The sequence below is a fragment of the Mustelus asterias genome, chromosome 10 (assembly GCF_964213995.1).
Source record: "Mustelus asterias chromosome 10, sMusAst1.hap1.1, whole genome shotgun sequence".
In the NCBI taxonomy this organism is placed as follows: domain Eukaryota; kingdom Metazoa; phylum Chordata; class Chondrichthyes; order Carcharhiniformes; family Triakidae; genus Mustelus; species Mustelus asterias.
In genome coordinates, this window is record NC_135810.1 from 75,127,008 (window position 1) to 75,144,137 (window position 17,130).

Below are 17,130 nucleotides of genomic sequence, written 5' to 3' on the forward strand. Positions count from 1 at the left end.
GGACATTTGGAGGTGACTGCACTCATACTGGGCTAAATCTTACCAAAAAATGGCAGAGTGTTGTTTCCGGCGAGAAAACCGATGTGTTTCTCAGAGAAACAGGTCAGTTTTCCCTCCAGATCTTATGACACTGCCAAAAACAGACTCTCATTTTAGTTGGCTTCACCAGAATTTAGCTTATCCCCTGAAGTTAAAAGCAAGATAAGAACATGGGTTAATGTATTCAGTGCTCAAAAGAAAGTGAAAATTCATCTTCACTTCAAAATAGTCATATGGATGATTGTTTCTTTTCTTTGTACAGTTTACACAGAAGATGTTATTTCATGTATAAAAAGAAGCAGGAGAGTAATAATTGTCCTCAGCCCAAACTACGTTGCCCGGAATGGATCAAAGGTTTTTGAACTGCAGACAGGAGTCAACAGCATGCTGGATAATTACAAAACCAAGGTGATTTTGATAAAATTCCGATCTCTTCCTGACATAATGGACCTTCCACACAATGTAAAAAAGGCAATCGCAGTGCTACCAGGGATAATCTGGAAAGGAAACAAGTCTTCCCTCCCATCCTCAAAATTCTGGAAAATGCTCAGGTACCATATGCCAGTGAAGAAGAATGAGAAGTCAGAGCTTCAGTTAAAAGCTGCAGCCTAAGGGACAAAAAAAGATCTTTCAGTATTTTAACTGATGTATATCTGTCAGTTTCCCATGTAATTATATTCTGTCGACTATATTGCCGAATGCATATGGAAATCACAAACTCTCAAGCTGTTTTTATTGTATGAAACACAAAGATGCCAGCTGTGACTCCATTATGATAATGTGATAGTTATTATATCAGTATAATGCTCCAGAGGCATGGTCTAATAATCTGGAGGCTTGAGTTCACATCTCACCAAGGGAGCTAGGGAATTGAAATTCAATTAATTACATAAAAATCTGGGATGGAAAACTAGAATCTGTAACCACGAAACTACTAGACTGTAGTAAAACCTAATGCCCCATAAGGAAGAAAATCAGTTGTCCTTACCCGGTCTGGCCTATATGTAATTCCTGATCCACAACAGTTTGATTCCCCCTAAACTTCCCTCTGGAGTGACCGAGCAACCCGTTCAGTTATATTTAAGAAAGTAGTTCATCACCACCTTCCCAGGGACAACAAGGGATGGACAATAAATGCTGGCCTCACCGGTGACCCCCACATCATGTGAATGAAATTTAAAAAGCGTTGGTTGGGCCGTTGTCTCTGAATCAAAAGGTTGTGGGTTCAAGTTCCACTCCAGAGTCTTGAGGACCAAACTTTAGCTAGGCTGACACTCCAGTGCCGTACTGAGGGAGTTCTGCACCTTCAGACATGATGGTCTGAATTTTCCAGCCATTCATGCTGATAGGATTCACTGGTCCCGCTGCAGTGAACAGAGATTTGGCTAAGTGCCAAATTCTCCGTCCTCACTGGCAGTGGTGATGTGGCGTGAAAATTCCGGCCAATGTCTTCTGAATCAGATGATAAATCAAGGCCTGTCTGCTCTGTCAGATGTACCTAAAATATAGATCAAGTTGCACTCTGAGGTGCTTCCATACAATTGTGATACATTGAACATTCGCCGTTTACATTCAATGTGAGTCATTTGGCCCGGATGGGTTCTATACAGTTCCATTCCCCAGAGTTCACTATGGCTGAAAGGTGTCAGACAGCAATCTTTCCCCCATTGCCCTTCTGCAGCGGCTCAACTGAGCTTTAGTGCATCCTTCAATAAGTAGTCCTGAGCTTTGGAATGTGCCAGTCTGCAACACTCAGTCAGGGACAACTCTTTGCACTGAAAGACCAATAGATTTCAGGCAGACCAAAGAGCGTCATTCACCTAGTTGATGATCCTCCAGCAATGAAGCACCTCAGAATGCAACATGATCTATGTAGAAAAGCTGAATATTATCACACTTTGTGTGACAGCCATTTTGAAATGTGTGTAATGGTAATTTAGATACATCAGGTATTTTATGAATAAAGTATAATTTTGCAAAAAATAAATGATGTACCTAATATCCCAGACACTATTCAGAGAAGAGCAGGAGTGACATCCCTGGTGTCTGGGAGATTTCCTGGTCAACATCATGTGGGAGCTTGCTGTGCACAATTAGTTGCTGTGTTTCCTATGTTACAACAATTATTGCACTTCAAAAGTGCTTCATTAGCTGTCAAATGCTTTGGGGTGTCCTGAAGTTGTGAATGGTGCTATATAAGTGTAAATCTTTATGTTTATACTTCAAGAAACTTTCCTTATTTAATATATATAAATGAAAGAATTTCTGCAGTGTAACTGTATTCCTGCATGAATTTTGCACTTGCTGTCGTATTTCAGAATTTTTGATTATGTTTTTCTTATAGCAAGAACTCATCTGATTAAACAGTAATGCAAAGAAACAGGTAAGGTGGCCCATAAGAGGACAAGGTCACGGTTGATTCCTTTATTCCATTCTTTCGAGAAAGAAACGAGACTGAGCTAAATGAATGTCATTTATTTTGACTGGTTATTTTATATGTTCATTTGATGTCTGTGAGTTAAGCAGATTAACAATTTGCCTTCATCTCATCAAATATTTTTTGTCCAGTTTTGAGAAGATGGAAGAAACATGTATGAGGGTGCAGTTGAAAAACTCAGCTTGGGGGGATTTTCCTCCTCATATTTGGGGGTAGGAGTGGCAGAGGAAGTGAAGCATCAAGCAGGAGACCCAAAATGACTTTTACACCAGTGAGACTTCCCCCTCAGTTGTTCCTGCCCCCGCCAATGATTGTAACAAGGATCCTGACTTTGGAAGTCGGGATTCCAATTTACATCTAATTAAATGTGCATATCAGGCCTGTTTGCCCCCCACGTTAGATTGTCCATTCATGTCAGCGTGAGGGCACACCGATATGAATCACAGCAGCACCCCCACGAGGTGCACTTGGCGAACTGAACCTGCTAGAGGTGCACAGGTAAGTACAGCTCCCGGGAGGGAGGGGGAAGAGGGTCAAGCCCGGGCAATATCCTGCCACTGCCCCCCAGCACTGTCCCCTCATTGTCAGCGGGCAGAGTCAGGGCTGGGTTCCCGTGGGTTCCATGGTCGGCGGGGAGGCTGAGGGAGTTCCATGATGGGGGAATTGGGGTGTTCTGTGTTGGGAATGGGGGAGAGGGGTTTCTGTTTCCATGGGGTGTTCTTATTTTGCATCTGGGCACCCTTTTCCTTTCAGAGACCTAAATTGCTGGCAGCTTGCCCCACGAGTGTGACGTCGTGGGACCTGCCTCTTCGTTTTTCTTTTGAGAAAGTGTCATAAAAATAGTAGGAAAATCTGACAGTGCAGCTGACGGGCAACACTCTGTTTTTCTTGCCCGAGCTAACACCTTGCCAAAAAATGGTTTCTATGATTCCACTCCTTGGTTTTGTTATTGTATAGTTAGTTATCAGGAAGTAATGACACATTGAACATATGTTTAGAATGCTTATGAGAATAACCAGCATTATTAGTGAGAAAATATCCAAGCAAGGTTTGCACTTGTAAAACTTAAAAACCTGCAACTTAAGTAAGAGTTATATTACGTTATATTTATGGCATTTTACAATTTGTAACAATAAGATTTCAAAAAAAATAGGGACGTTTAAAATGAATTAAATTAATATATTTTGCAAATAAAATTGAAGTTTTATTGTAACATGGAGGGTAAAATGTTCATTGATCAGTAAGCTCTGTTTCAAATGTAAATCTGTTTATTTTAAACTAATAAATCACACCCCAAAATAATCTCTGGCTCAGCTTCAAGTTGACTGAATTATCTGATTTATTAAGAACACATTGGGGCCAGGATTTTCACCATAAAAGCAGTGGTAATTTAAAGACCAATTAAAGCCATGAATCAGAGGCTGACTTGAATTTTCCAGTTGGTCTGTTGATCTCTCGCAGCACCATGAAGTTGATTGACATCCTAGTGGGAGGCAGGGGAAGGTGAGAGTTGAAGACAAACATCAGCCTTGATCATATTGAATGGTGGAGCAAGTTTGATGGGCCATGTGGTTTACCTTTGCTCCAATTTCGTGTGAGGCCTCAAGATGGCGACACCCCCTTCCCTCCATTACCTGCATGAGGCTGCAGCTCCTATTATGCTAGAGGGCCTTTTAATGGTTCTCACAGACTCAAGAGCCCAGCCTCTGGCCACTAATTGGCAAATCCAGGTAAAATCACTATCAGATGACACAGTGCAATGTTGGGGCCTATGTTTGACCCTGATGTCAGGTTCCCGACTCAAGTAGGTGACCAATTCTGAGGAGGAAATAAAAAAAGGAAAAGATGGACAGATAGGGTGCTGGTGAGACTGGAGACCAGGTGAGTGGGGTGTCCTTGATAATCATTCACTCAGTAAAATAATTAAGCTGTATGTGTAATCGATGATTATGTCCCTGGAATGATTTGCAGTTGTAGAGGCTGTGTTGTAAATAATAATAATGTACAACATTCCCATGCTCGAAGGTCAAGGTAGCAAAGATGCCACACTTAAAAGACAATGTTTCTGTCTGGGGAAATTGGAGATCACCTAACAACAAAACTAAGTCCCTTGCAAAACATCAAAATAATCTCTTCTACTTACTGTCGGTCTCAAGTTCCTTCTGGAGGATCAACACTCACTCTTCCTCGACTCTCCACACTCCTCCACAAGGACCTCTGTGCCGCCTGAGGATCTCACTGCTCCTCAAGGACCTTGCTGCCCCTTCCTTAAGATTTCTGAGATGGCAATGATGGAAATTTGCCAAATGAGAGAGATTTCTCATCCCTAAAGATACCTTCATTGCAATCCTTTACATTTGGTTAAAGTTACTGTACATTTGACTGTAATAGATTTGAAATGTCTAGTCCACTGTCTCACTGCTTGAGATATTTTTCTTTTGATGATACAATTAGATTGTACAAGGCTATAAATTGTTACAACCAGCCCCAGGTGGAGTTCCCCAAGAGTTGTTGATCACCGTCTGCCTGGGATACTCCCAAAATTTAATAATGTGGGAGGAGAGCATTTAAGTGGATAATAAGCTATAACCATATTGAATAGCAGAGCAGGCTCGATGGGCTAAATGGCCTACTCCTGTTCTATGTTCTGAATCCAATATTATTCTTCTTCTCTGGAACTGAAATAACATTTATGATAAAGGCAAAATACTGCGGATAAAAGCAAATTACTGCGGAATCTGAAACCAAAAGAGAAAATGTTGAAAAATCTCAGCAGATCTGACAGCATCTGTAAGGAGAGAAAAGAGCTGACGTTTTGAGTCCAGATGACCCTTTGTCAAAGCTAAAAGGCATAGAAAGTGGGAGATATTTATTCTGCAGGGTGAGGGAACGAAAGATGAGTCAGAGCTATAGAAACCAGTGGAAAGACTGCTAATAGTTGTCCACAGAGAGAATAAAGGGTGTGAATGGCCAAATGGCAGAGAAGCTGTAGGTTGTGAGAGATGAAGATGTTGGTGGGGGTGGAGGGGGGGTGGGTGGGGGGGGGGGAGACGGGACAGAGGTAGAATGTAGAAAAGGGGAAGCGGGGGGAGAAAAAGCAAGGGAAGGGAGATGAAGTGGGGGGAAAAGAGTGGGGGGAAAGAAAAATGAAGAAAGACAATAAAGGAATAAAAGGTAGAGAACAGTAACAAATTAAATAAAATAGAATGAAAACAAAGGGGGCTGTGGTGGGGTAGAGCAAATCATCTGAAGTTGTTGAATTCAATGTTGAGCCTGGAAGGTTGTAAAGTGCCTAGCCAGAAGATGAGATGCTGTCCCTTCAGTTTGCGTTGAGCTTCACTGGAACATTACAGGATGCCAAGGACAGACATGTGGGCATGGGAACAGGATCGTGTGTTAAAATGGCAAGCAACCAGAAGGTCAGGGCCCTGATAAGCACACAGACAAAATACTGTGGATGCTGGAATCTGAAACAAAATCTTTTGTAACTTTTAGTTTTAAGTTTATTTATTAGTGTCACAAGTAGGCTTACATTAACACTGCAATTAAGTTGCTGAGAAAATCCCCCAGTTGCTACACTCCAGCGCCTGTTCAGGTACACTGAGGGAGAATTTAGCATGGCCAAGGCACCTAACCAGCACGTCTTTCGAACTGTGGGAGGAAACCCACGCAGACATGAGGAGAACGTGTAGACTCCACACAGACAGTGATCGAAGCTGGGTCCCAGACGCTGTGAGGCAGCAATGCTAACCACTGTGCAACCTTGCCGCCCCAATGGTGTTGGGCGACTCCTAGACTCCTAATTATGCATTCATGTTACACAATACCACACCTCCATTTAGATTTCTCATGATTTTGACATCTTAAATCCTGATCAAAGCAATATGACAGCAGCTTTTTTTCCTAGTCCAATATATGATAGACCTCTTTCCCATGCAAAATATTTGTAAAAATCATATTCCTAGTGTCACGCTCGTTAAACTCGGAAGAGTAGCAAGAATGACAATATGGTCTAACGTGAGCTTGACTCGAAAGTATGGGTCGCCTCAGTGAAGTCGTTCTGTGTTTATCAAGATCCCTGCATTTTCCCTTTGACAATTGCTTTCCGAGCAGTTACTGCCGCCTCAGGTAGCTTGGAAAATCACCGCAGGTAGAAAGGCAATCAGAGCTGGGAACTTGTTCTGGGCAATTAAAGGAGTGGAATGCAAGATCGAACCGAGCAGCCATGCAATACAAGGATTGTAACTGGTATGCATCAGCAGCCAGCCAGATAGAAATTACTGTGCGTTCCTTGGATAATTTTACTTGGCAGAAAGGGGACTGGCTCTATCTGGTCCGCAGGAGAGTGGGTGGCGTTCAGGTGTCAATGGTGTTGTAAATGTAAGCGAGGAGTGTGTTGATTGGACGGTGGAAGTTGTTATACCTGTTCAACTTGTTAGCTGAGTCTTACTGCCTCCCAAATCAGTCCGTCTTAGGCCTGGAAAATTTTATCAGACCATGTACTGACTGGAAAACTAAGACGCCTTTGTAATTTAGTGTACAGTAATCTGCCTGCTATTTTGTAGTGAATATTTTTTTTTTACTAACTGTGGCCATGGCCGGTGGGAGAGCCAGTGGATTATTCCGGGTCACTGGTGAACACTGCCGTTTGCTGCTTCCTATTTATTTCATTGTGGTCGTTTCTCTCTCAACCAATGTCGAGGCCACTTCTGGAAACCTTTCGACTCTGAATAATGAAGGGGCAGGGGATAGTAACCAGCACCAAGACTCTTCTAAACATCATCTTTCCAGAAACGTTGCAAGCCAGGATGAGCGACTCAGTGTGTTCTCTCTCGATTATTATCATGTGCAGATTCCCTTTGAAATCACCCTCTGGATACTACTGGCTTCTTTAGCGAAAATTGGTAAGTGCGTAAGAATCAGTGTGTTAGAGTCAGAACCTGGTGCCACGGGAAAAAGGCAAATATTGACTGTCATTTCATAGAACAAGAACAGCATCTATTCAAATATTGACCCCTTTAACGTTTAGCAATAATCCGAATGTACACAGTTTAAAACGCGTTTTAGTAGGAAATTAGTTCATTTTTGCACTCACTTTCCATTAGCCAAGCATGTTACGTCTGTTTAAATATAATTTCCCTCATCAAACAGGTAAATCAATGCGTGCTCTATTCTAGTCCACTTGTAAAGGGAAAAGTTGCATGTAAATGAAGTGAAGATTTGTTTGTTTTTATATAATATTCACAACCTTGTTATAGGTAAAATTGTTTATCTGTTTCAGCAACAGCTCAGCATAATATGTGAATTTTATGAAGGTACTTTAATTATTTTAAATATAGACCATTTTTTCAGCATTAGAATCCCTACAGTGCAGAAGGAGGCCATTTGGTACATCGACAACAGTCCCACCCAGGCCCTTTCCACGGATTTACCCTACTAGTTACCCTGACACTAAGGGGCAATTTAGCAATCACTTAACCTGCACATCTTTGGACTGTGGAATGAAACCGGAGCACCCAGAGGAAACACTTACAGACACAGAGAGAATGTGCAAAGTCCACACAGACAGTGACCCGAGGCCGGAATTGAACCCCGGGTCCCTGGCGCTGTGAGGCAGCAATGCTAACCACTGTGCCACTGTGGCTCTTTTTTATAATGTGGATCTTGGGAGAGTAATGGGCTCAACCTCACTCACTCCTGCTCCCAAATCCAAATACATGTGGAAATCTGAAAGGAAAACAGTGTTGGTATCACCCAGCAGGATAGACAGCATATATCCCCTGGAAAGATCAATGTCTAAGGCTTTGGGTGTTAATCTTTCCTTCCTTCCTTCCAACTGAAAGATACTACGGATGAATAGCATGTTGGAAGGAAGAGAGCAAGTGGGGGTGGGGCAGACAGGTGACGGGGGGCAGTGGGGAGAGGGTGGTGGTGAGAAACAAAACAAAGGGAAAAGAAATAGGCAAAGTGCTGAAGTGGGAAACAAAAGTTGTTGAATGGTCAAAGTGATATTCCCATGAAACATGAGATGGTGTAATGAGGGAGATGAAATAAATGACATCCATGAGACACTATGGGCCTGATTTTACCATTTTCATTCTGAGTGTTGAATCTGGGTGCAATTCAGATCCGACTTGGAAATCTGCTCTCAGACGCCCCCATACGCACTCAGCCTGAAAAAAAAACCGCGGGACTGAATCGCGCTGTGGGCAGGGCTTAGTGTGCCTGAAACGATCGGAGCTCTGAACTGCACATGCGTAGTTAGAAAAAAAATTGAAAAAGCGCGCCCTTGTCAGATTGCTCCTGGGCCGCAGAAAGTGGAGAAAACGGCCCGGGAGCGAAAAGCGGGAGCGATGGCCCCCACAGACATCACTGTCCCCCTTGTACACCCACCCCCCAACTACCCAGACCGATCGCGACCGCTTCCCCCCCCCCCCCCCCCCCCCACCGATTGCCCACAGAGTGGCAGTGGACTCCCCTCTTCCCCCCCGCCACCAGAGATCTATCTGGCCTCCCCCCCACCCCGCCAACCAGAGATACATCTTACCTCCCTCCATCCCCCCACAAACCAGAGTGATCTGGCCTCCCCCCCCCCCCCCCCCACCACCCACCCCACCCCCAGAGAATGATCTGGCCTCACTGCCCCCCCCCCCCCTGCAGAGAATGAGTTGGCCTCACTCCCCCCTCCCAGAGAATGATCTGGCCTCACTCTCACCTCCCCCCCCACCCCCCCCGCCCCCGGTACATCTGACCTGCCTCCTCTTCCATCCCCACACCAGAGAATGACCTGGCCCACCTCCCTCCCCCCACAACCAGACAGCGATCGGCCCTTCCCCCCCAGCCAGATAGAAATCGGGCCTCCCCTCATCCACCAACCAGCCAACAATCACTCCCCCCCCCCCCCCCCCCCAGCCAGACAACGATCGGACCTCCCTCCTCACCCCCCCCTCCCGCCCCCACCAGGGAATGATCTGACCCTCCTCTCATCCCCCGCCCCATCACCAATCCGAGTCAGAGGGCCGTTGGAAGCGCTGAACTCACCTCTTCAGTAGCTGGAGCGCCCGATTCAGACTTTTATTCAGCATGTCCATTTCGGCGCGATTCCGGATTGGCGAACGCGGTGGTAAAGGGGGAAATACTGATAAAGTTGGGCGGGCAGTTCATTAATTCAATTGAAATGCATGCAAATGCATTTAAATCGCTGTTGCGCCCGTTCCGGGCGTGAATCGGGTCGGGGCCATTCCCAGGTCTCGGTAAAGTGGCCATCTACATGGATGTGGGCACGGATCGCATTAATGGCCCACACCCGACTTTACCACGTTTTTGCACCCGAAAATGTGCTCGACGCAATGGTAAAATCGGGCTCTATGTGTGTGACTTAAAGGGTGATGGATAGATAGTTAGAAAGGAAATCTTGGAAAAACTGATCACCTGGAGCCTGCTCCACTGATCCGGATATCTAGCTGAACAAAAACATATAGGATGTGCGCATCACTGGTTAGGCCAACATTTGTTGATCATCCCTTAATATACTCCAAGGTAGTGGTGCTGTTGCAGTCCATCTGGTGTAGGTACACTTACAGCGCTGTTAGGAAGGGAGTTCCAGGATTTTGAACCAGTGACACTGAAGGAATGGCCATGTAGTTCCAAGTCAGGCTGGTGTGTGCCTTAGAGAGGAATTTATAAGTGGTGGAGTTCTCATGCATCAGCTGCCGTGGTCCTCCTTGATGGTAGAGATTATAGGTTTGGAAGGTGCTGTTAAGGGGGCCTTGGTTGCTGTAGTGCGCCTCCTATATGGTACACACAGTCACTGTCTTCTTTGGCAGTCCCTCGGGGTCTTTCTCTCTCCACAGATACTACCAGACCTGCTGAGGATTTCCAGCATTTTGTGATTATTTCAGATTTTGGTGGTTACATCATCTTGTTGAAGATGGTCATTGCCTGGCATTTGTGTGGCATGATTGTTACTTGCCACTTATCAGCCCAAGCCTGAATATTGTCCATATTTAACCTTATATATTTATGTACACACAGACATCTTCAGTATCTGAGGAGTTGTGAATGCTGCTCAACATTGTACAATCATCAGCAAACATCCCCATTTCTGACCTTTATCAGAAGAGAAGCTCATTGGTAAAGCAGCTGAAGATTGTTGGGCCTAACACCCCACCCAAAGGAACTCTGTAGCAATGTCCTGGGGCTAAGATGTTTGGCCTCCCAACAACTGCAACCGTTTTCTTTTGTATTAGGAATTATGCCAACTAGTGGAGAGTTTTCCATTTACTTCCCTGTGACTTCAATTTTACCAGCGCTCCACTTGGTCAAATGCTACCTATGAGTTAAGGCTAGTCATTCTCTTGCCTCACCTCTTGAATTCAGGTCTATTCACATTTGGACCAAGACTATAATGAGGTCAGGAGCCAAGATGCCCTGATGGAACCCAAACTGAGTATTGGTGAACAGGTCATTGCTGCGTAAATGCTGCTTGGTATCACTGTTGACAACACCTTGAGAGGAGACTGGGGATAATTATCTGGGTTGGATTTGTCCTTTTTGTAGACAGGTCATGTCGAGCAATTTTTCAAATTATTGGTTTGCAGAGTTGAGATCTGACATGTTGGTGTGGGATCACTTAGTGCTCTATTTATTGCATGCTTCCTCTGCTTTTTAACATGCATACAGCCCTATATTATAGGTTCACCAGGTTGACTTTTTTAGATATATTTGGTGCTGCTTCTGACATGCTCTCCTACACTCCTCAGTAAGCCAGCATTGATACCTTGGCTTGATGGCAATCGTAAAGTTGGAGATGTGCTGGGCCAGGAGGTTACAGATTGTGGTCAAATACAATTCTGCTGCTGCCTCATGGATACCTAGTTTTGAGCTGCCAGATCTGTCCTGAATCTATCCCATCAAGCACACAACACAATGGGCGTATTCTCAGTGTGAAGACAGGACTTTGCATCCACCTGGACTGTGCAGTAGTTACTCTTACCAATACTGTCCTTGGCAGTTGCACCTGCAACAAGTAGATTGATGAGGATGAGGTCAAGTAGGTTCTTCCCTCTTGTTAGTTCGCTCACACCCTGCTGCAGATCGATACCCCTATACTCCCTCTATACCTACATCAATAGTCTTGAGACATTTTACATCTTCCTTGAATAGTAGCTTTGCACCTACCATTGTACTCTTTCTTCCTTGAGCAATTTTTCTTTAGCTCTGTTTACTTTCTCCAGGTAAGTATTGTTGCAGTAGGAATTGCATGCATCTCAGCTGTCTTATCTTTTTGGAGGATTCTCAGGTGGGGAGGAGCTGCTTCTCCATCACATTTGAGTATTTTGATTTTGCCTTTGGATGATGAAAATTTCATTGCCTACACTTCCCATCTCCATCCATTCCTCATCGTTACATGTTTCAATACTGGTATTTTGTGCCATTTCCTTACAAGACCACACGTATACAATTAAAAAAATAATATACAATTAACAGCTCAGTGGAGTGGTATTCGAGAGGCCTGGCTAATGAGAGGCAGAATTTAAATCCCATCATGGCAGCTGGGGGTTTCGATTCACTGAATTAAATAATTCTGGAAGTTAGCACCAGTAATAGTGACCATGAAACTATTGGATTGCTGTTTATTTTTAAATAAAATTCTTCTGGTTCACTAATGTCCTTTCGAGAAGGAAACCTGTTGCCTTTACTCAGCACAGCCAAATGAGTCTCCAGACCCACAGGAATGTGATTAATTCTTAACTACTCTCTGAAATGCTCCAACGAGTCACTCAGTTATTTTCGAGAAGGAAGCTCACTACTGCCCTTTTGAGCAGTTAGGAATGCAAAATAAACACTGAGTTTGCCAGCAATATCCACACCCATAAATGAATAATTAAAGTGGGAAGCCAAGCACATTTTCCTGTCCATTCCCTTCTCCTCTCCACTTAATAAAGGAAAACCTTCTTTCTGAGATAAGGTCCAACATTTGGGTTTTCAAATGCATGGAACGCTCCCATGGGGCTGTCGCAGGTTCAACACTTTTCCATGAACCTCTTCCCACACCTCTGGGATCGCAGACACTTCATATGTATCTCATTGTAGTTTTTCATTCTGTTTATATTGCTGTACATGGAGACCAAAAGCAGCTTTAGTGGCCACTTTACTGAAGACAGTCTGTCCACATGTGTGATCTGACCCATCTGTTGTTTGCTACTTCCGTTCTCTTTTCTGTTGGCCTGTGGCTTGTCTTTCACCTCCTGGGCTGATCGAATTCACCTCCATGGAAACATTTAGACTGGGATATCCTCATTTTCTCAGATATGTTACAGCCTTCTGGTACAAATTCAGCCATCGTCTACGAAACTTGTCAAGCATTGACCTGCCAGGGGCAATAGAGGGCAACTGATTAGTGGAGTCTTCAGTTAAGCTTCATTGTCAATAAAAACATTCTTCCAAAGAAATCCTATTTTACTTGAAACGTTAACTCTTGTTTCACTCCACACAGTTGTTGCCAGAGCTGCTGTGTATTTTCAGCATTTTTAAATTTCTGATTCCCACTATTTATGCACATTATTTTGCTTTTATTCTAGCTAATGTCAAATGTTTGATTCTGTTGTCAACTTCAGTGACTAAGAAAAATCAGGAACCCACATTTATGTATCATGAGTGCCACAGATTTATTTTATTTCTCAAACTATTATCATTAGATATTAAAATTTATTTAAAACCGAGGATATTATCTTGGTTTCAGTATCATTGGTCGCAGCTGTAAGTAAACCCTTTTATCCTTTTATCTTGAATGTTTATCTAGCCAGTTCCTAGCACAATCAGAGAGTTGTATCAATCAGTATAGTCTCATTATTTGAACAAGATAATCTGTCATGTGGTTCCATGAGCTTATTTCCTGTCTTCAGATGGCAAACTGATAAACATCAATTGGGATGTGAACAAAATTGTTTTTTTGTCACGTAGAATATGTGACAAACAGAATAGTACCTGCAATGTTTTTTAGTTTGTTTTCTGTCTAGCAATTCCTCCAGTTGGTGTCAATCTGAGTTTGCTCTCTTTATATGTAACTCTTACTCCAGGTTCCTCAGCCTTGCTCGGGAGGACGGGAAACTGAAGATTTAAACATTGGCTTTTCCCACTGCTCTCCTGGTTTGGGGACTGGTCAGTTGAGCTGTCAATAAAACGAGCTACTGCTTACCAAGTGTTACAATTCCCGCTGAGACCAATAACTAAGATGAATTTCCCAGTCATTGACGCAAAGAATCACATGAGATGATTTTATGATTTAAGATTTTTACAGTAACAAACAAAAATGAACGTTGGCTAAACATTACTTAGTAGGTAACTAACATTAAACTGCAGAAAAGATACTTTCCACAAGTACCTTGTGCCATGCTTTTGTTTGCCATACTCTCAGTGGATCTGTCACCTTGTAGATTATGTCTCAGACGACTCCTGATATCTTTTTAGCAAGCCACCTTCCTTCAGCTATGCTAGGTCGAGTCTTCCAGTATCATTTGAAGGCCCTATTACTCAATCTTCTGAGTATCCTTGAACTGACTCCAACAGCCAGACACTCTCTGGTGACTCCCTAGTCCTTCAATCCTTACAAGTCCCATTTCTTCAAACAAATAATCCATTCTCACCAGCATACTGCTTGGTGTCTCGCACAACAGTCTTATCTACTGCTTGGCACAGCAGCAGCTGTTTCCAGTCTCCCTCTCCAGATCTCTCTCTCTCTCTTCCAGTCTGTCTAAGATTCTGTGTTCAGCAAGACAAGCTGCCCCTCTGTGTCAAGATGTGAAAACTGGCACTTGAGTTTCTATGGATTTTGATCTCAACCTCTGTCCTCATGACAATCCAATCACTTTTCACCCCCACCCCCCAATTTTCAGACATTCTGTTTTACCTTGAATTAAGGTTTTTTAAAACATAGCTGATTTATGAATTTTTGCATTTGGAATGCTAGATGTCGATTACTGCCAATGTGCCCTTCCTGGACTAATGTGAAATTATTCTAAGTTAATATGTAATTTTTTTTTGACCAGGATATTGTAAACTTCTTTGTCCTAAGTTAAGGTCCCTGGCAGTCATCTATCTTGTGAGACAATAGTTTGTGTCTTTGTGCTGCCTGCGGGCGGCACAGTGGCACAGTGGTTAGCACTACTGCCTCACAGCGCCAGGGACCCGGATTCAATTCCGGCCTTGGGTCACTGTCTGTGTGGAGTTTGCGTGTTCTCCCCATGTCTGCAGGGTTTTCTCCAGGTGATCCGGTTTCTTCCCACGCTCCAAAGATGTGCGGGTTAGGTTGAATGGCTATGCTAAATTGCCCCTTAGTGTCAGTGGGACTAGCAAGGTAAATACATGAGGTTATGTAGATAGGACCTGGGTGGGATTGTTGTTGGTGCAGGCTCAATAGGCCAAATGGCCTCTTTCTGTACTGTATGGATTCTATCTATCTGATTGGTTAACCTTGCTCAGTGAATTGCATGAACTCCAGGCTGAAAGCCTGGGCAAAATGTATGGAGACCCTCTGCTCCAAGCACATTACGGTCCTCCTTTTGACCTCCCAGACTGAGTCCAGTGAAATGTGCGCATTACGTTTGGCATCAGCTTGGTTGCAGGAGCTGCTGGAAAGATGACAGAGGTGGATTTGGTCTGTCCTTGGGCTCCACTTCAGATTCTCCGTCAGGGTTGTTACAGACACGAGAGATAGGCAAACTGTACTTTCCTGTCAGCAACTGGCCATAAGCAGGTGTTTTGAATTATTTTTGAAAAAATCTGAGACGTGTTTCATTTGATCATTTTGTGTGATCCAATTTGCTAATAACTCACAGCGAACCTGTGATATGATTAACTCAGAAGGTTAGGTTTACTCATGCTCAAAAACCAATGGAGGAGCATTCACAGTATCCCACTCCACTACACACATGCACAGGAAGGGGTAATAAAAAAAGTTTTACAACAATGAATAGTAACAGTACAAGAAGCACTGAAATAAATATTAGTTCACATGGTTTCCAGAATCCATGAAGTCTAGAGGGTATTTTCTTTGTGATGGATTACAGTTCCAATGAGTTTCTAGTTAAAGACGACAGCACAAAAATCCTTGAAATGGGCTTCCTGTGCTTAGACAGCTTGGCAGGCTTTGATCAGAGACTTTTAAAATCAATCTGGCTTTGAAGAGCCATCACAGCTTGGTATGGCTCCTGCGCTGCCAAGACCGCAAGGAACTACAAAAGGTCGTGAACGTAGCCCAATCCATCATGTAAACCAGCCTCCCAGCCATTGACTCTGTCTATACTTCTTACTGCCTTGGCAAGGCAGCCAGCATAATTAAGGATCCCACGCACCCCAGACATTCTCTCTTCCACCTTCTCCCGTCGGGAAAAAGATACAAAAGTCTGAGGTCACGTACCAACAGACTCAAGAACAGCTACTTCCCTGCTGCTGTCAGACTTTTGAATGGACTTACCTTGCATTAAGTTGATCTTTCTCTACACCCTAGCCATGACTGTAACACTACATTCTGCACTCTCTCGTTTCCTTCTCTATGAACAGTATGCTTTGTCTGTATAGCATACAAGAAACAATACTTTTCACTGTATGTTAATACATGTGACAATAATAAATCAAATCAAGGAGCTGGCAGGCCACTGGAATCCTTTCCATTTGGTGTTAAAACAGCAGTCTGAGCATTTCTCAGTTCTGAAAAGAGTATCAAGGTTTCAGAACGATCACTCAAGACTTGTGATCTTTTCCTGCAGTGATTTTCATAGGGCATGTTTATTCAATGTATGGAACTGGCTTTTTATTTCAGGACTGATGATCTCCCGGTCATTCGCTTTTGGAAGAGTTACCATCCATATTTCGGGCCTTGTGTCGAAAGTCATTGTCCAGGCAGACCTCTGACTCCACTAGAGGGGCAAGATTATCAAGATGCAAATGATGTCCATTGTTGCCTCAGTGGTTCCTTTTTGAAATGGATCTGGATAGTCTCAGATGTGAAATTAGTCAGATTACATCTCTGCAGGAATAACGAGGTTTGATCTGAGACCCCTGGCTTTGTGATTATAATTGGGTGTGAGGTTCCATGATGGTGAGAGGATGATTCTTTTGTTTTTGTAGCTTCTGTTGGTCATGTGGCTTATGGCTGCCATATTTTGGTTCAGTAGAAAAGTCTGTTTTAAAAATAGCAAAAAGAATAACATTTTTATACATTGGATATTTTCTCATGTCATACTGAAACAACAGTCATTTCGCCCTCTTTGGGGGGGGGGGGGGATGAATTCTATTTTGGTTTTTTTTCCATGATGTCTTGCAAAGTGGTAAGCATTCATTCATTCGCACCAAAAAGTCAAGCACACACTGGTAGGTATAAGGTTAATTCCCTGCTGCATTTCTGAAGTCTAAACTTGGGATCAGGCGTCAACAGTGATATAGTCCTTTCCCATTGATTGGGTAATATTTAGGTAACCTGGTTATATTCAACACCTGTCTTTTCCTGGGGAAAGACTATTCTGGTAATAGAGTTCTGGGCTGAAATTCTCTGGCTGTTTATGCTGTCACTGTCAGCGAGGACACAGAATTTGGCGCTCAGCTAAATCTCCGTTCACTGCAGTGGGACCAGAGAATCTCGCTGGTGTGAACGG

General features: G+C 43.5%; 2 protein-coding genes across 2 annotated transcripts in view; both read left to right on the plus strand.

The window, feature by feature from the left end:
• LOC144500046 (interleukin-18 receptor accessory protein-like) overlaps positions 1–3,771 on the plus strand; it is a 44,526-nt gene extending 40,755 nt beyond the window's left edge. The window contains exons 10-11 of the mRNA XM_078222808.1: positions 302–447; positions 2,384–3,771. Of these exons, the coding sequence (XP_078078934.1) occupies positions 302–447; positions 2,384–2,398 (161 nt within the window). The 3' untranslated portion in view covers positions 2,399–3,771. The remainder of the gene's footprint in view (positions 1–301; positions 448–2,383) is intronic.
• A 2,922-nt stretch (positions 3,772–6,693) lies between these two features.
• The window catches only part of slc9a2 (solute carrier family 9 member 2), a 72,656-nt gene continuing 62,219 nt past the window's right edge, over positions 6,694–17,130 (plus strand). Inside the window, exon 1 of the mRNA XM_078222809.1 lies at positions 6,694–7,380. Within this exon, the coding sequence (XP_078078935.1) occupies positions 7,071–7,380 (310 nt within the window). The 5' untranslated portion in view covers positions 6,694–7,070. The remainder of the gene's footprint in view (positions 7,381–17,130) is intronic.